This window comes from Pristiophorus japonicus, chromosome 6, assembly GCF_044704955.1.
Source record: "Pristiophorus japonicus isolate sPriJap1 chromosome 6, sPriJap1.hap1, whole genome shotgun sequence".
In the NCBI taxonomy this organism is placed as follows: Eukaryota; Metazoa; Chordata; class Chondrichthyes; family Pristiophoridae; genus Pristiophorus; species Pristiophorus japonicus.
Window position 1 is genome coordinate 235,652,021 of NC_091982.1, and position 20,572 is coordinate 235,672,592.

Genomic DNA, 20,572 nt, shown 5'->3' on the forward strand with positions numbered 1-20,572 from the left:
CAAAAACTGTGGCTAATTTCTCCAGAAAAGAGATGCTGATGTTTAGAGGTTTTCAAGATTATGACAGGGGTTTGATGGGGTAGACTTATGAGAACGTAAGAAATAGGAGCAGGAATAGGCCATACGGCCCCTTGAGTCTGCTTCGCCATTGAATATGATCATGGCTGATCCGATCATGGACTCGGGTCCACTTCCCTGCCCTCTCCTCATATCCCTTATCGGTTAAGAAACTGTCTCGTTCTGTGTTAAATTTATTCAATGTCCCGGCTTCCACAGCTCTCTGAAGCAGTGAATTCCACAGATTTACAACCCTCTGAGAAGAAATTCCTCCTCATCTCAGTTTTAAATGAGCGGACCCTTATTCTAAGATTATGCCCCCTTGTTCTCGTCTCCCCCATCAGTGAAAATAGCCTCTGTGGGGGAGGTCAAAGTAGAGGGAATAAACCCAATGTTCCCTTTAAGCTGTGTAGCCACGCAGCGCTCCAGGGAACTGGCACAGCCAGATTGCCAGCTTTACACAATAAAAACCGCGCATGCGCAGTATTTTGAATGGACCGCGCAACCTCTTAAAGTGGCCCCTCAGGGCCAAAACAATTACAGGCAACATTGGCCATAAACAATGGTCCCTGTACTTTCTTTGGGTGCGTGGCCCCTTTAAGTGGCTGCGCGGCCCATTCCAATGTTCGCGCATGCGCGGTTATTCCAATTGAAAAGCTGGTGAGCGGCCTGCGCGGGAGCTTCAGACTGCAGAAACATTGGTCATAAATATCGGATAGTCACTGATAAACAATTCAGGATAAACATCTTTATTCAGAGAGTGGTTAGAATGTGGATTTTGTGACGACAAGGCGTATTGAGACGAACAGCATAGATGCATTCAAGAGGAATCTAGATAAGTGCATGATGGAGAAAGGAATGAAGGTTATGCTGATAGGGTTCGACGAAGAGGGGTGGGAGGAGGCTCGTGTGGAGCATAAACGGCAGACAGACTGGTTGGGCCGAATGGCCTGTCTCTATGGAGTAGACTCGATGTAATTATCTTATTATTCGATGTACATAAAGTTGCTGTTGCATTTGCCTATGTAACATTGAAAAGAAAGAGAAATTTGAATGTATTTAGTGTCTTTCACGACCATCGGACGTCCCAAAGCGCTTTACAGCCAATGAAGTACTTTTTGGAGTGTAGTCACTGTTGTAATGTAGGAAACGCAGCAGCCAATTTGCGCACAGCAAGCTCCCACAGATAGCAATGAGATAATGACCAGATCATCTGTTTTTAGTGATGTAAGTTGAGGGATAAATATTGACCAGGACACTGGAGAAAACGCCCCTTCTCCTCTTCTATTGGTGCCTTGGGATCTTCAACATCCACCTGAGAGGGTAGACTCGGTTTCACGTGTCATCCGACTGCACCTCCGACAGTGCAGTACTCCCGTAGCACTGCTCAGGAGTACCAGCCTAGTTTATGTGCTCAAGTCTCTGGATTGGGATTTGAATCCACAACCCTCTGAATCGGAGGGCCGAGTGCTACCCACTGAGCCACGACTGAAATCGTAACTGCAATTCAAAAGTAATTAATTGGCTGTAAAACACTTTGAGGAAGTGTTGAAGACATTAAAGGCGCTGTATAAATTCAAGCTTTTTTTCACTAACATGCCAAATATATTAAATTCAATCTAATTGACAAACCAGAATGAACAAACTTCATATAAATGGAGACACGGGAGTTCTCAAATTTAATTCATAAGAATATAAGAAACAGGAGCCAGGAGTAGGCCATTTGGCCCCTCGAGCCTGCACCGCCATTCAATAAGATCATGGCTGATCTGATCTTGACCTCAACTCCACTTCTCTGCCTGCTTCCCATAACCCTTCCTCCCTTATCATTCAAAAATTTGTCTCTTTCCACCTTAAATATATTCAGTGACCCAGCCTCCACAGCTCTCTGGGGCAGAGAATTCCAAAGATTCATGACCCTCTGAGAGAAGAAATTCCTCCTCAGCTCACTCCTAAATGGGCGACCCCTTATTCTCAAACTATGCCCTCTAGTTCTAGATTCCCCCACGAGGGGAAACATCCTCTCTGCATCTACCCTGTCAAGCCCTCTCAGAATCTTGTACTTTTCAATAAGATCACCTCTCATTCAACTGAGCCAAAGGCATTACTCACAGGTTCTGATCTCTGGTAACTTCTGATCAATAAGAGCCTTTATTGAAAATAAAAGTGCCATTGGAGGAATATGATAATCATTCCCTTATGAAATATTCAAACGTTCAGCTGCAGAGTTAAAGATGATTATATCTGGGTAGCGGCTCACTTGATGTCATCAGCCTGATTGTTTTTACAAGCTAACTTTTTTTTATATGTTCGTCATGTGAATGTGTGAGAATACATTGCAGAAATTTCAAAATCACAAAGAATTTGCGAGTGTTTTTCTGCACCAGCTTAATCCTGGCTGAATGTGCTATATATGACAGTATTATCATGAATCATTTATCACAGAAGCAGTCAAATTTCGTGTTCTCTGGGGAAAATAAATTATTGCACAAGTTGTACAATAGCATTTCTAATCCTGAGGCGCCAGAAATTTTGACCAGAAGAATAAATGAGAATGTCTGGTGGTAGAATTATCACCATCTTGGGGGGGGAAACGGACAGTTCCAGTTATAAAAAAAAAATCTACACATACTTTTAAAAAGGAATACATTTTCTTTTGCTGCGTGAAGATTTGATATAATTCTGTCTTGTACAACTTTGTAACCATTTTAAAATGCCTTCAAAACATTGTGTAGCAATACTGCCAGAGAACTGACTTTATTTTCCTCTGATTCTGTTAAGTACCCTGTACTTGTGAACTTCTTTAAAAGAAAATAGTCTATACAGCAGAGAATAAATCCAGATCATGTGTGTGAAAGGGAAATGAAGCTTAGAATGTGTAATATGTTTGTAACGTAGAGACCTTTTGAAGGCAGCAGGAGTTAAAACCAGCATTGCCGACACAAGCTGTTTTTTGCGGGGAGCTTTTTTGACTGAGAGCTGTGAACAAATGCAATATTCTAATTTTAGGATCAGGGACTTGGCGAGCACATGGACATGGATTCAGGACCTACGAATCTATTTGATGAAGTGGACAAGAATGACTTCAAAGCAGACTTTGGACCCGAGTTTGCAGTAGGTTGAAAACTCTTGTTGAGTAACTCCCTGCCTCGTCTCTCTCCCCCTCCCAAGTTGTTTGAAGGGTACCATAGCGAGGTAGCGATAATCACAATCAGTGTGAAGTGCGTTGTATCTGTTTCTAGATATCTCTATTACAGGAAGTATCCTGCAGGTGCTGAGAAGGAAAATAAAAAGCTTATAATTTGCCTGAAGGAGAACTGGATGCACCATTGCCACACAGAGGGAGCGGGCCCACCTCTTGGCATCAGTTGATTTACAGAGGATATGGAGGGATGATGCAAATAGGGATGGACAATAAATGCTGGCCTTGCCAGTGACACCCTCGTCCCAGGAACGGATTTTTAAAAAAGTGACTTTGCATGATGCAAGTAACTTAAACCTGGGCTTTACAAAAGAGAGTTAAAACATTAAGCTGTGTCAGTTCCCCCTGCCCACGAGCACCCCCTCCCCCACCGCAGCATACTAGTCTTCCTACTGCTAATTATGGAATTTACCTGCAACCTTTCTCACAATGTTTCTTCAAAATATAATTCCTAAACCTGTTGGCCATTGCAGCAATTGGAGAGTTTTCGATCCATGAATTATCTTTGAATTTCAAAACAAGCACTTTATTAGAACGTGTGGCAGCAAGTTTATTTAATGTGAAGTCAACCCAATTGAAAGCAGAACAACATTCATCAGAATCTTAAACTGTGCACAGTGGAACTCTGGCTTTTGCAACCTGGCGTGGCGACGAGCAACGTTCCTGGCATTGAGACTTAAATATAGCCATATCCATTCAATAACACTGGGCCGGGTTTTGTTCTCCGAGACGAACGGCACCAGCCGCTCATTGCACTTCCACTTGTCCGCACTTCCACTTCCCGCACAGACCTTCGATGGGGTTTTCCACTAGAACTTGCTGTGATTAGAAATCTATTTTTGAGCAGTGCCCTGTACAGGGGGGATCTGGGACCCGAGTGAACAGGCAAGCAACTGTGCATCTCCTTAACCAATCAGTTTGAAGAATTGTTCACGTGGAGCGCGGAGTCTGAAGCAGGAAGTGTAAGTTAGAATATTTAATTCAATGTCAAATCAGGTACAGAATCGAAATAGAGTGAGAGAAGAAAAATGGGATTAAGAGACAGAGTTTAAAAAAAAACATTGAATTAAAAAAGAATCTCCAACAATAAATAAATTCTGAAACAATGAGACTCCACACTTGTAAAAGTCCATTTTCAGTGCCAGCGAGGTGGTTTGACAGTAATTAAGACTTATCCGCGTCATTACAAACTTACACTGGAATGGACAAGCCCTAACCTTTTCTAGTGAGTTAGTGGGTATCCATCCATGTGTTTCAGTGCCGTGTCTCTCGCCGAGAGAGCGGTCGAGCAAAGTCTCTGGAGGAGCAGGACAACTCGGGCAGCAACTTCCTGAGTTCTATGTTAACTGCGCATGAGCGGTTGATGTCCGATTGACGCTTGAATAACTGTGAGCGCTGATAGCCGCACCATTATTTGTACAGCAAAATCCGGGCCATTAAGTGGCTTGGCAGAGGGAAGAATAGTATCTGCTACCTGCAGGTGACTGTTGCATTCTGAAACATGCTTCTTGTACAAGATGTAGCAGCCTTGCTGAATGTCTGGCCTTATTTAGGCTGGGGTTGGGGCTGTTTCGAGTTACAGGTTTTATTGACCTTTTATTATCCACTAATTATTTTGTAGAAGAGCTACAGTTTTGTTTCTGATCCATTCCAACTGTTATCCCTGTGGTGGAGATTTTATTTAGTGGAGTTAATTTTCAAAACGTGCCAAGTTTAATATCCATTAATTACAATTGCAGTTCATTTGAATCTGTTTTACGAAACCCTCCATTAAACTGATACAAAAGCAAAATACTGCAGAAGCTGGAAATCTGAAATAAATGTTGGAAACACTCAGCAGGTTGGGCAGCATCTGTGGAGAGAGAAACAGAGTTAACGTTTCAGGTCGATGACCTGTCGTCAGAACTGGAAAACGTTAGAGATAGAACAGGTTTTAAGCAAATACAGAGGCAGGGAAAGGGGGATTATAAATTCATAATCTTGAGGAAACTTCCATGTACCGTATATACTCGCGTATCCTGCGATCTCGCGTATCATGCGACCCCTAAATTTTCGTCCCCAAAACATGATTTTACCATATATCTCATGTATCATGCGAGTCACTTTTTTGAGATCGAATACAGACCTTAACATGAAACATCGAGTGGATTCTGCTGTGAAAGCTGTTCGCGAATCGAACACCGATACAGCAATCGTTCCAGCTGGCTTGACTAGTGTCGTTCAGCCACAGCCTCTACTGTGTTTGCGGGTAAAAGAAGCATGGGCTGAGATAGATGGAGCCTCTAATAATGCAACAAACTTCAGAGGGAGTTGTGGGTGGCGGAGGTCGGGTCGCCGGGGGGTGAAGAGGAGGTCGGGTTGGGTCACCGGGGGGAAGCGGAGGTCGGGTTGCCGGGTCGGGGGGGGGAGTTGGGGGAGCGGAGGTCGGGTCGCCGGGGTAGGGAGAGCGGGGGTCAGGTCGGATCCGGTCCGGTCTCTTTCCTCCCCCCCCCCCCCCCCCCCGACCTCCGCGACTCTCTCATCCCCCCCGATACAGTACAAGCGACAATAGAGGCTGCAATCCAGCCCAGGAGATACCTGCCGAGATTCAGCGTGGATACGGTCTGCTTAACAGCCTAACAGCCTAATCTTGGCCAGCACTTCACACCCGCAAATTTTGTATCTCGCGTATCATGCGACCCCCCAAATTTAGGTTACAATTTAGGTCTTCAAAAGTCGCATGATACGCGAGTATATACGGTATTTTATATTTTGATAGATTAATTTGGAATCTTCAAGTTTTTGCAAAAATGAGGTGCAAAGTGGGTGGGTGTGACATTGACTATCATACTTGTATTATAATGCTGCATTTTCTAGTTCCAAAAAATCTACTATTCTAATATTTTGACATGCCTCAATAATCATCGTAACCTCAATTTCATCTCGATGTGCATAGATCATTAACATGTCATGGACAAGTACAGAAAATAATGAAAAAGGCTAATGGAATGCTGGGCTTTATGTCTGGAGGACTAGAATACAAGGGGGTCGACATCATGCTACAGCTATACAAAGCCCTGGTTAGACTACACCTGGAATACTGGGTTCAGGTCTAAGGATTTGACTGCAGGGATTATTACTGGACTAGTAATCCAGGCAACATAACTTCACATCTCTCCATGGCAATTTGAGAATTTAAATTTTTATATTCATATATATATTAGACACACACACACACACACACACACACACACACACACACACATATATATATTTATACACACACATACACACATATATATATTTATACACATACACACATATATATATTTATACACATACACATACACACACACACACACGTATAAATATACGTGTGTGTGTGTGTGTGTATGTATATATAAACAATCTTGAAATAAAAGCTGGTATCAGTGAAAATGACAACAAAGCTATCAGTTTGTCCTTAAAACCCAACAGGTTCACTAATATCCCATGGGGAAGGAAACCTGCTGCCATTACCTGGTTTGGCCTATATGTGACCCCAGTCTCACACCATTGTGGTTGCCTAGCTAAGTGATATCAAAATTGCTACCAGAAGGCCACCTTCTCAGGGCAACTAGGGATGGGCAATAGATATCATCTTTGCTGCTGATGCCTAAATCCCAAGAACGAATTTAAAAAAAACCTGGCAGAGCTGAGGTCATGAACTTTGGCCTGTGGAGTATCCGGGAAATCGAACCCAAATCCTTAGCAATGTGTTGGGGTGACCACATGCTGATTTGTCGAGAGCATATTGAAATTTTGCTCAACCAGTCTTTTTATTATACAAATGATCCTCGCAATAGGCACAATGTGGAATTATTGCTGTCAGTCGTCTATAAAGTATGACGGAACATGTGTAAAAATGCATACTTTGTGTCGGTTTCTTGTATTTTAGATCTTTAAAAATCCCTAATTTCCTTGTTTAACTGTTCTATTTAAAGATTTTCTCTCCAATGCCCGGGGATTCTTTGAGCTGTGAGCACACCGCAAACCTTTCTTTGGAACAAAGTGCCACAAAAGATGAAAAGCCAATCAGGAAAGAGAAGCAGAGAGAACTGATCTTCCCATGTACCTACGAACACCCACGACACCTGCAATATGCCACCCACTTTCCCATCCCCCAGGTAAGGAGCAACTGTTGAAAGGACAATGTCAGTCAGGGTAATGTTTCCAATAGCGGATGAGGAATGGACAACCAAGAGTTGTATACGAGTCTGTGTCTCACTGTATTGCTTTGAGAATTGGAGTGGCTAGCTTGAATGGCTAGGTTGATTATGTGTCGTCGGTTCAATGTGCCAAGTTTGGTTTTCTATACAGAACCTAATTACTCTTCTGAAAGAAAATTTGACCATATCTTTTGAAAGGGTAACCTTTTTCAGTGGTGTTTATATGTCCTCATCATAGACAGTCCCTTGGAATTGAGAAAGACTTGCTTCCACTCTAAAAATTAGTCCTTAGGTGGCTGAGCAGTCATAACAGTTATATGTACAGACATAATGAATGATTTATTCATATCAAGTGCGTCTCTTAATTATGGATTCATGTGTATTGTAAAAAAAAAAGCAGCACGGCTTTACAGAAACACCCCCCAAGTTTGTGCTTAAGATATCACAACTACTGCAACTAAAATTTACTAGTGGCCAACTACGTAGCTCAAAACTGAGTTTTCAGAGTACGATGTTTGAGAAATTGAGCTTGTTTCAAATACTCCTCGAAAGGGCAGCCATGACTCTAAAACATTGGCGGTGATTATAGCTTGGATGGAAGAGCCTCGGACACCCTAGAAAAGCAGGGTAAATGGTGTTTATGGTGTGTCACCGGAGTTTCTACGACTTCTGCCGCAATTATGGCAGGCGATTGTGAAAACCTTTAAAGGAATTCACTTCCGTTGAGTTTTAGAATCATTATTGAAAACCTTTGTACTTGCGTATGAGAAGCAATAGTGTTTAAATATGTACACAGTAAAGGACCACTATTGCTGGGGGCTACATGTGTTTTATTTTTCTGTACCAACCTGTACAGTTGCCTTGTTTTGCATTTGTTTTGGTGATGTTTCTGCTTGAACCATATATTTACTAATTACGTACAGATTGTCTATTTCCAGATTCTGCTATCTAAAGGTTGTCTAATTGCTTGAGATTGGCCAGCAGAGGCCTGGTTTGTTGAGATAGAGACCTCAATTTTATTTGTGTAGAACATAAGAAATAGGAGCAGGAGTAGGCCATTTGACCCTTCGAATCTGCTCTGCCATTCAACAAGATCGTGGTTAATCTTCTACACAGTAGGTTGTGCATGTGGAAATAACTGCTGAGTTTCTCATTGTGTGTGAGCATGATGGTGCCTGTTTCTAGGCCACTGCCTCTGTCATATTGCACTGTTAAGAGATGTAGGAACTTGGGAACAGGAGTAGGCCATTTAGCTCCTCGAGCCTGTTCCACCATTCAATGAGATCATGGCTGATCTGCAACCTAACTCCATATACCTGCTTTTTCCCAATATCCCTAAAAAACGCAGTTATTTGTACTGAATGCCCACACTGTCTCTGGTTCTGCATTATCACGTGACCTGATTGCTGATTGGTCCTCTTGGATGATAAGCCACACCCAGACGTTTCTCTGGAATGTGTAACTGGAACACCCAGCCCAAGTTCTGAGTGACTTTGCAAAGTGTAATTCGATCCATTCTGACTTCAGAAGCCAGAGAAGCTAGATCTCCATCAACCCAGCAAAAGCCTCCCAATTTCCAGCCGAAGTCCCTTACCCCAGCGTAAGTACATGCCTCCCCCAGGCGAAGTCCCTTACCCCAGCGTAAGTGCATGTCTCCCCCAGGCGAAGTCCCTTACCCCAGCGTAAGTGCATGTCTCCCCCAGCCTAAGTCCTTTACCCCAGCCCTAGAATCCCCAACCAGCAGAAATAGTCTCTTTATTTACCCCATCAATTCCAGTGAAGGCTCCCCTGGTAATTTTTTTAAGCTGGATATTCTCTTTGGGTACAGTGTTTACCATAAGCAGACCTCGTTTTCCCTACGGGCCAGATTGTGCCTTTATCTGCAACTGTCTCGGTAAATGTAGGTGAGACTTGGGGTTACAAAGCAAAACAATGATCATTGCACTGCAACTTATGGAATGCATCATTTGCTGCCAAACAATTTTCTCAATTATGCGAACTGTAAGAATGTATACTTTCAACGTGGCTCGGACTAGAAACCAGCGGACTTAGCAGGCTCTGAAAGTGATCCGTGTCCTAATTCACTTACCAAGTGAATAATGGTCTGCTTGGAATGTTTACTGGTTATGGGTAGTAATTTCAGTTTGAGCACTGTCCCTCGATCGTTTCGCCCTTCGCACAGTGAAATCTGCCTTTTAGATTCATGGTAGTCAGCGCCTGAAGTTATTAAACACACGGTCATTTTAACCTAACCCTCCCGTCGGGTAACTGATGGGATCAGGTGTGTCGCTGGTTTTACAGCCCGGCTGATTATACTCTCCATTGAAGAGCAATATTGGGCAGGGTGTAAAACCGACGTCCCACCCGATCCTATGGGTCTCCCACCTGACGAGTGAGACCCCCATATTATCTGTGGACTGACTGACTGAATCTCTCAGCTGCATTTCCGAAAGGCATCTGAATCCACCCACAGGACCACGGTCGTGCTCTGATTTGTTTTTGCAAAGTACGCTGATGTTTTGGGATTGAGCCCCCGAGCTGTACAAGCCGAGAACGCGATGAGGTGAAGTTCAGTTACAGTTTGGAAATCCCTGCGAGATTTACAAACTCTCTTTGTGAATGAGTGCAGTGCTGGAATATAGTCCATTGTGTAGCACTGTATAGTCAGTCGTACATCGAATGGTCAGTTAGCAATCGTCAATCATCCAGTTCCTAGTATGAAAGTTGGACTTTGAGGGACCAGATTGCATGGTGAAAGGGCTCGCTGCGTCACACCTATGGACACTCAACAACAGCGCTGAAGTGTTCACTTTTTTGTGTAAAATTCGTTATGGTTTCTCTCTAGTTTTTCGCCTCTCCCAAGAGATCACCTGGCTTTCAGCTGAGGTGGGGAGTGTATATACCGGGATGCACAAGGCATCGCAGTTGTGCGAGACAGGCTGGATGGACCAATGGCTCTTTCCCTGTTCACCATTGTTTGCATATTTCCAGGGGAATGGTAGCACAGCGGTTATGTTACTGGACTGGACTGGACCCATAAGAACATAAGAAATAGGAACAGGAGTAGGCCATATGGTCCCTCGAGCCTGCTCCGCCATTCAATACGATCGTGGCTGATCTGATCATGGGCTTGGCTCCACTTCCCCGTCCGCTTCCCATAACCCCTTATCCCCTTATCGTTTAAGCAGCTGTCTATTTCTGTCTTAAGTTTATTTAGTGTCCCAGCTTCCACAGCTCATGGAGACGTGAGTTCAAATCCCACTACGGCAGCTGGGGAATTTAAATTCAATTAAATAAATCTGGAATTAAAAGGCTAGAATCAGTAATGGTGACCATGAAACTGCCGGATTGTCGTAAAAACCCATCTATTTCGCTAATGTCCTTTAGGGAAGGAAATCTGCCGCCCTTACCTGGTCTGGCCTATATGTGACTCCAGACCCACAGCAATGTGGTTGACTCTTAACTGCCCTCTAAACGGCCTAGCGAGCCACTCAGTTGTATTCAAGAAGGCGGCTCACCACCACCTTCTCGAGGGAAATTGGGACGGGCAATAAATGCTGGCCTTGCCAGTGACGCCCACATCCCGTGAATGAATTTTTAAAAAAAGTTAATATTTGCATTGATGAATTGTGACTCAGTTGCAGCTAAACAGGAATTTAACATGAGGGTTGATGTGAAGTGATGCATTGTGCCACTGGGTGGTTTTGAATACGGAGGATTGCAACAGTTACTGGCAGACACACCGCTACTCAGTAGCAATCATTTCCTGCAGTAACTTGACTGATTTCACTAACTTCTGTCCGTGGTCTGGTTACGGAAAGTCTGTGGTCATTGAGCGCTTGTCTCCCACAATTTAATTCACAAGGAAGTTTTTTAATGAAACCAGCCACGTCAGAATGCTGGTTGTACTGCACGTGGGAACACCAGCGGCAGGTCGGGGCCAGAACAGGAAGGGTGTGCGGCCCGGAAGCAGCATGGAGGCATATCACTGCAAGGGTACAGCGCGAGCTGGTGCAGGAGGGCGACGGCAGTGAAGAGTGACGTCATCAAGGTCCAGGTCGGTGATTGGAGCGTGGGCAGATGCAGCAGGAGCGGCAAGATCAGTGCGAAGGAGCTGTGAGAGGCTGTGGAGGGATGTGATCGGGGCCCAGGAGAGACGTGAGTTCGGGGCCAGAGGCTCAGGAACAGGACTGGCCCAGCCCACACTGCGATACGTGTGCGCACTAGGCCCATGCAGCAGAGCTGGTCTCCAGTCGTCTTGGGTAATCCTTGCCACTGGACCAAGATCTAGCTCTGTCAAGCCCGTGTGGTGGCTGGTGTGCAACGGCCACCACACGTTAAAAAAAATCCATGCACAGGCATCTTCCACCCTTCAAGATGTAGTTCGGGTCCTTCATTGAAACATCTGCGAACTCATCCTTTTTTGGCGTGGAAGCAAGTCATCCTCGTTTCGAGGGACCGCCTATGATGATGATGATGACTTGGGAACTTATATATGCAGACTATAGATATACTCTGTGTAGTCACTGTATAGTTGCATGAGATGGAAACTTGTTACCTGATGTACTATCAACAAGGTTTACACTGTGTATATACTATGCTGGGACCACTAGAGGGTGCAACTGGTGGAGACCAGGGTTTCCTGCCCCGGTGGCAGGGGCTGTATAAAAGGGTAGCCACCATGTGGCTGCCTCACTCTGGAATTACGAATAAAGGACCAAGGTCACTACAGTTTGAGCACAACACATTGCCTCGTGGAGTCATTCATAAGTGCATTACAGACATAACAGGAACGGTGGGTAGGATGCGGGCAGGTGGCGTCCATCCCTTGCAATGCTGCGTTAGTTGGTTTGGGAAGGGCATGTCGCTACAGGGGGAAATTTAAAGGAGGTTTGTACTGACGCTGCTCCTGTCCACTTCCAAACGGCAAATTCCAGAGCTAGTTTGAGAGCAGCTTCAAGGAAGGACAGGGTTGACTGGGCTACATCACCTTCCCAATTGCCCAATGGGAATTGCGTCAGATGCCGTCTCAGCCCATCAGGTGAAGAAATCAAAAGCACCAACCCATATCCTCTCTCTCCTTGTGGTTGTTCACACTTTAAGAAGAACTAGTGCTGCAGTGTCTAAAGTAAATTCCTGTGTGTCAGCTGTGGCTCAGTGGGCAGCACTCTCACCTCTGAATCAGAAGGTTGTGGGTTCAAGCCCCACTCCAGAGACTTGAGCACATAAATCTAGGCTGACAGTCCAGTGCAGTGCTGAGGGAGCGCTGCACTGTCGGAGGTGCTGTCTTTCGGAAGAGACATTAAACTGAGGACCCGTCTGCTCTCTCAGGTGGACATAAATGATTCCATGGCACTATTTTTTGAAGAAGAAGAGCAAGGGAGTTATCCCCGGTGTCCCGGCTAATATTTATCCCCCAATCAACATAACAAAAACAGATTATGTGATCATTATCACATTGCTGTTTCTGGGAGCTTGCTGTGTGCAAATTGGCTGCCGCGTTTCCCACATTACAACAGTGACGACACTTCAAAAGTACTTCATTGGCTGTAAAGCGCTTTGGGACATCTGGCGGTCGTGAAAAGCGCTATATAAATGCAAGTCTTTGTCATTCAAACGAAGTCACTAATTTTGCGCATCACTTTAAAAATGCAACCAGTTGCATTATGAAACAAATGTGGAACGAAGAAAACTAAAAAGATATGTAGTTAAGAAAAAATCTGTTTAATATTCACAAGTGTTATATTCTGCATCAAGTATGAAATCTTGGAAAACGGAACTGAGTGTTATTAGTTGAATTGGCTGAAATGTTGAGCTTTATGTAAATTACATACTTTGGGCTCAATTTTCCCCAAAGCATTTTTTTGGCGTACTTGAAGAGTTATGCCCCATTTTTTGGGGCCCAAGTACGGCAAAAAAAAATGTTCTAAGTTTCCCCGTTGGATTTCTTCATTTTGGCGTGGATTAACCCGACCTTTAGTTTTGGGGGTGGAGCCTTGATCTGCGCCAAAAAGATCGGGCTGCCATGGTAACTAGGGACACAGTGCGAGCTGAGGCTGCAAAGTGAAGCATACAGCCAGCTCCCAACACACAGAATTGAAAAACACACAGCACCAACTTTCTCTCTCTCTCTCTCTCTCTCTCTCTCTCTCTCTCTCTCTCTCTCTCTGTGAACCGCCGACTTCCTTAACTCTCGAAGGTTTTTCTGCAGAGGCCACATACGCTGCCTAATCAGAACTGGAATAACTCTCAGCTGGCCAAACTTCCCTAAATCGCCAGAATTGGTGTCGGTAGCTGGTTACGCCCCCTTTGACTGAAAAAATACTGACTTAAAAAAATCGTAACTAACTGAGTTACGCTGGTACAAATTGATTGGGGAAGCTGTGGTTTTTCAACTTCGGCCAAAAAGAGCAGCCTGCTCCAAAAAAACGGTGCAAATCACTGGGGGAAATTGAGCCCTTTAACTTGCATTCTTTCCATTCTGTTATTACTAGGGTTCCTGTTATCGGCATTGCATGATCAAGAAGTTACTGGTTTTATGAAAGTTTGAAACAATTTTAAATAGAACAACATTTATTAGCTCCTTCTAGATTACAAACTCCAGATTGCGTGACTTGTACCTAACTAGTTGGTTAATTGCATCATTGATGCAGGACTTACAGAATCAAGAACGGTTACAGCGCAGAAGGAGGTCATTTGGCCCGTCGAGCCCGTGCCGGCTCTGCAAGAGCACTTCAGCTAGTCCCACTCGCCCGCCCCTACCCCGGAGCCTGACAAATAATTTTTCCTTCAGGTACTTATCCAATTCCCTTTTGAAAGCTGCGATTGAATCTGCCTCCACCACCCTTTCAGGCAGTGCATTCCAGATCCTAACCACTCTCTGGTCCCAAGGTGAAGTCTCAAATATCGCACTCAAACCAAAAAATAGATACATCGTTATAAACGCAGTAGTTAATTTTAACTCGTTATTTAAGCAAAAACAATCACATGAGCATTCGATAAAAATAGAATATGCTGGAAACACTCAGCAGGTCATCTGTGGAGAGAGAAACTGAGTTAACGTTTCAGGTTGGTGACCAGAAGTGGAAGGAATTAGCGATTTAACAGTTTTTAAGCAAGGGCAGAGCCCGGGGAAAATGATGAGGGGATGGGGGGAGGGGAGGAAAGAACTAAAGCGAAGATCTGTGATGGGGTGGAGGGCAGGAGCGATTTAAATGTCAAAAGGGATGGTCGTGCAAATGATGAGAACATAAGAAATAGGAGCAGGAGTAGGCCATTTGGCCCCTCGAGCCTGCACCGCCATTTAATAAAGATCATGGCTGATCTGATCTTGGCCTCAACTCCACTTCCCATAATCCTTGGCTCCCTTATCATTCAAAAATCTGATGGTGAGGAAACTCCCTCACTACTTGTTTAACTTCTCCTCCTTCGGAGTAAGCATGACTAACTGAAGGGTTGTTCATGGGAGGAATTAACTCAGGCAGCTACCATTAACGGCATTTTGGTTTTTACAAGTAAAGATTGCTCATCAGTTCCAGGTCTGGTTAAAAGGGGAGAAGAAGAATATGATGAATTTCATAGAATAGTACCGCACAGAAGGAGGCCATTCGGCCCATCGAGTCTGCGCCGGCTCTTTCGAAGAGCAATCCCATTAGTCCCGCCCCTCCGCTCTTTACCCATAACCCTTGCAACTTTTTCCCATTCAATTCCCTTTAGAAGGCCACTGTTGACTCTGCATCCACCACCCTATCAGGCAGTGCATTCCGAATCCTAAACACTCGTCGCGTAAAAAAGTTTCCCCTCACGTGGCCTCGGGTTCTTTTGCCGATCACCTTCAAATTTGAGCCAGAAAGTTATAGATTTGGCAAACGGGTTGCCTCCCCATCCCCTCCAACTGTTCACCCGCTAGTAAAAGTGAAGGGAAGAAACGCGGTGAGCAACATTGTAAGCGACCTCCAGCGATACACAAACAGGACCAGCTATTTTTTTTTGCACAAAGGATCACACAGCTTGAAAACTCTAGGCACAACATGTAATGTTTCTCCAGAATAATTGCCTCTGTCATTGATTTATTTATCTTTTTGCGCCATCAGCTTTTTAAAAAAAAATGTCTTCTTTGCCGTGAGATGTATCCCGGCATTGTATTGAGGCACAATTAGCGATACACAGCAGCGCATCTGATTTTTCATAAATTTAGGACGAGCTTGCATTTATATGCTGCCTTTTGTGTCCCGAGAATATCCCTTAAAAGGCTTTGTTAACCAATGTATTTAATGTTTGAAGTGCGGTCACTGTTTTGTAGGCAAATTCAGCAGACATTTTGCACACAACAGGATGCCACGAGCAGCGGAGAAATGAATGGGTTGAATTACTGGTTAATCTGTTCTTGGTGTTCATTGAGGGATGTGTGTTGGCCAGGACACCGGGGAGATCGCCACTGCTCTCCCTATTTATTTATTTTTGGAATAGTGGAATCTTTTGCATCCGCTTGCAGCTGGTGCACTGGATGCCGCCACAAGATCCTGCAAATCCTCTGGGAGGACAGACGCACCAAAGTTGGCATCCTCTACCAGGTCAACATCCCCAACATTGAAACACTGACCACACTCGATCAGCTCAGCAGGGCAGGCCACAGTTCGCGTGCCCGACACGAGACTCCCAAAGCAAGCGCTCTACTCGGAGCTCCTTCACGGCAAACGAGCCAAAGGTGGACAGAGGAAACGTTACAAGGACACCCTCAAAGCCTCCTTGATAAAGTGCAACATCCCCACTGACACCTGGGAGTCCCTGGCCAAAGACCGCCCTAATTGGAGGAAGCGCATCCGGGAGGGTGCTGAGCACCTCGAGTCTCATCACCGAGAGCATGCAGAAATCAAGCATAGAAACATAGAAACATAGAAAATAGGTGCAGGAGTAGGCCATTCGGCCCTTCTAGCCTGCACCGCCATTCAATGAGTTCATGGCTGAACATTCAACTTCAGTACCCCATTCCTGCTTTCTCGCCATACCCCTTGATCCCCCTAGCAGTAAGGACCTCATCTAACTCCTTTTTGAATATATTTAGTGAATTGGCCTCAACAACTTTCTGTGGTAGAGAATTCCACAGGTTCACCACTCTCTGGGTGAAGAAGTTCCTCCGCATCTCGGTCCTAAATGGCTTACCCCTTATCCTTAGACTGTGACCCCTGGTTCTGGACTTCCCCAACATTGGGAACATTCTTCCTGCATCTAACCTGTCTAACCCCGTCAGAATTTTATATGTTTCTATGAGGTCCCCTCTCATTCTTCTGAACTCCAGTGAATACAAGCCCAGTTGATCCAGTCTTTCTTGATAGGTCAGTCCCGCCATCCCGGGAATCAGTCTGGTGAACCTTCGCTGCACTCCCTCAATAGCAAGAATGTCCTTCCTCAGGTTAGGAGACCAAAACTGTACACAATACTCCAGGTGTGGCCTCACCAATGCCCTGTACAACTGTAGCAACACCTCCCTGCCCCTGTACTCAAATCCCCTTGCTATGAAGGCCAACATGCCATTTGCTTTCTTAACCGCCTGCTGCACCTGCATGCCAACCTTCAATGACTGATGTACCATGACACCCAGGTCTCTTTGCACCTCCCCTTTTCCTAATCTGTCACCATTCAGATAATAGTCTGTCTCTCTGTTTTTACCACCAAAGTGGATAACCTCACATTTATCCACATTATACTTCATCTGCCATGCATTTGCCCATTCACCTAACCTATCCAAGTCGCTCTGCAGCCTCACAGCATCCTCCTCGCAGCTCACACTGCCACCCAACTTAGTGTCATCCGCAAACTTGGAGATACTACACTCAATCCCCTCATCTAAATCATTAATGTACAGTGTAAACAGCTGGGGCCCCAGCACAGAACCCTGCGGTACCCCACTAGTCACTGCCTGCCATTCTGAAAAGTACCCATTTACTCCTACTCTTTGCTTCCTGTCTGACAACCAGTTCTCAATCCATGTCAGTACACTACCCCCAATCCCATGTGCTCTAACTTTGCACATCAATCTCTTGTGTGGGACCTTGTCGAACGCCTTCTGAAAGTCCAAATATACCACATCAACTGGTTCTCCCTTATCCACTCTACTGGAAACATCCTCAAAAAATTCCAGAAGATTTGTCAAGCATGATTTCCCTTTCACAAATCCATGCTGACTTGGACCTATCATGTCACCTCTTTCCAAATGCACTGCTATGACATCCTTAATAATTGATTCCATCATTTTACCCACTACCGATGTCAGGCTGACCGGTCTATAATTCCCTGTTTTCTCTCTCCCTCCTTTTTTAAAAAGTGGGGTTACATTGGCTACCCTCCACTCCATAGGAACTGATCCAGAGTCAATGGAATGTTGGAAAATGACTGTCAACGCATCCACTATTTCCAAGGCCACTTCCTTAAGTACTCTGGGATGCAGTCCATCAGGCCCTGGGGATTTATCGGCCTTCAATCCCATCAATTTCCCCAACACAATTTCCCGGCTAATAAGGATTTCCCTCAGTTCCTCCTCCTTACTAGACCCCCCGACCCCTTTTATAACCGGAAGGTTGTTCGTGTCCTCCTTCGTGAATACCGAACCAAAGTACTTGTTCAATTGGTCCGCCATTTCTTTGTTCCCCGTTATGACTTCCCCTGATTCTGACTGCAGGGGACCTACGTTTGTCTTTACTAACCTTTTTCTCTTTACATATCTATAGAAACTTTTGCAATCCGTCTTAATGTTCCCTGCAAGCTTCTTCTCATACTCCATTTTCCCTGCCCTAATCAAACCCTTTGTCCTCCTCTGCTGAGTTCTAAATTTCTCCCAGTCCCCAGGTTCGCTGCTATTTCTGGCCAATTTGTATGCCACTTCCTTGGCTTTAATACTATCCCTGATTTCCCTTGATAGCCACGGTTGAGCCACCTTCCCTTTTTTATTTCTATGCCAGACAGGAATGTACAATTGTTGTAGTTCATCCATGCGGTCTCTAAATGTCTGCCATTGCCCATCCACAGTCAACCCCTTAAGTATCATTCGCCAATCCATCTCAGCCAATTCACGCCTCATACCTTCAAAGTTAGCCTTCTTTAAGTTCTGGACCATGGTCTCTGAATTAACTGTTTCATTCTCCATCCTAATGCAGAATTCCACCATATTATGGTCACTCTTCCCCAAGGGGCCTCGCACAACGAGATTGCTAATTAATCCTTTCTCATTACATAACACCCAGTCTAAGATGGCCTCCCCCCTAGTTGGTTCCTCGACATATTGGTCTAAAAAACCATCCCTTATGCACTCCAGAAAATCCTCCTCCACCGTATTGCTTCCAGTTTGGTTAGCCCAATCTATGTGCATATTAAAGTCACCCATTATAACTGCTGCACCTTTATTGCACGCACCCCTAATTTCCTGTTTGATGCCCTCCCCAACATCACTACTACTGTTTGGAGGTCTGTACACAACTCCCACTAACGTTTTTTGCCCTTTGGTGTTCTGCAGCTCTACCCATATAGATTCCACATCATCCAAGCTAATGTCCTTCCTAACTATTGCCTTAATCTCCTCCTTAACCAGCAATGCTACCCCACCTCCTTTTCCTTTTATTCTATCCTTCCTGAATGTTGAATACCCCTGGATGTTGAGTTCCCAGCCCTGCTCATCCTGGAGCCACGTCTCCGTAATCCCAATCACATCATATTTGTTAACATCTATTTGCACAGTTAATTCATCCACCTTATTGCGGATACTCCTTGCATTAAGACACAAAGCCTTTAGGCTTGTTTTTTTAACACCCTCTGTCCTTTTAGAATTTTGCTGTACAATGGCCCTTTTTGTTCTTTGCCTTGGGTTTCTCTGCCCTCCACTTTTCCTCATCTCCTTTCTGTCTTTTGTTTTTGCCTCCTTTTTGTTTCCCTCTATCTCCCTGCATTGGTTCCCATCCCCCTGCCATATTAGTTTAACTCCTCCCCAACAGCACTAGCAAACACTCCCCCGAGGACATTGGTTCCGATTCTGCCCAGGTGCAGACCGTCCGGATTGTACTGGTCCCACCTCCCCCAGAACCGGTTCCAATGCCCCAGGAATTTGAATCCCTCCCTGCTGCACCATTGCTCAAGCCACGTATTCATCTGAGCTATCCTGCGATTCCTACTCTGACTAGCACGTGGCACTGGTAGCAATCCCGAGATTACTACTTTTGAGGTCCTACTTTTTAATTTAGCTCCTAGCTCCTTAAATTCATTTCGTAGGAACTCATCCCTTTTTTTACCTATGTCATTGGTACCAACGTGCACCACGACAACTGGCTGTTCTCCCTCCCTTTTTAGAATGTCCTCCACCCGCTCCGAGACATCCTTGACCCTTGCACCAGGGAGGCAACATACCATCCTGGAGTCTCGGTTGCGGCCGCAGAAACGCCTATCTATTCCCCTTACAATTGAATCCCCTATCACTATCGCTCTTCCACTCTTTTTCCTGCCCTCCTGTGCAACAGAGCCAGCCACGGTGCCATGAACTTGGCTGCTGCTGCCCTCCCCTGATGAGTCATCCCCCTCAACAGTACTCAAAGCGGTGTATCTGTTTTGCAGGGGGATGACCACAGGGGACCCCTGCACTACCTTCCTTGCACTACTCTTCCTGCTGGTCTTCCATTCCCTCGCTGGCTGTGGACCCTTCTCCTGCAGTAAGACCAACTCGCTACACGTGATACTCACGTCATTCTCAGCATCGTGGATGCTCCAGAGTGAATCCACCTTCAGCTCCAACTCCGCAACGCGGACCGTCAGTAGCCGGAGGTGGACACACTTCCCGCACATGTAGTCGTCAGGGACACTGGTGTTGTCCCCGTGTTCCCACATGGTACAGGAGGAGCATATCACGTGACCGAGCTGTCCTGCCATGACTTAACCCTTAGATACACTTAAATTGCCGACAACAATGTTAAAAGTTACTGACTAATAAAGAAAAAGAAAAACTACTCACCAATCAGCAGCCAATCACTTACCACGTTGGCTGTGACGTCACCTTTTGATTTCCTTCTACTTTTTTGCCTTCTCTCCCAGCTGGAGCTGCACCGCTACGCCTCTCTGGACTCCCGCCTCTCTCGACGCTCCCCGG

The 20,572-nt window shown here is 45.2% G+C and overlaps 1 protein-coding gene across 1 annotated transcript in view; it reads left to right on the top strand.

The window, feature by feature from the left end:
• LOC139266002 (mediator of RNA polymerase II transcription subunit 12-like protein) overlaps positions 1–20,572 on the top strand; it is a 799,024-nt gene that overhangs the window by 239,186 nt on the left and 539,266 nt on the right. The window contains exons 14-15 of the mRNA XM_070883728.1: positions 3,067–3,171; positions 7,222–7,404. Of these exons, the coding sequence (XP_070739829.1) occupies positions 3,067–3,171; positions 7,222–7,404 (288 nt within the window). The remainder of the gene's footprint in view (positions 1–3,066; positions 3,172–7,221; positions 7,405–20,572) is intronic.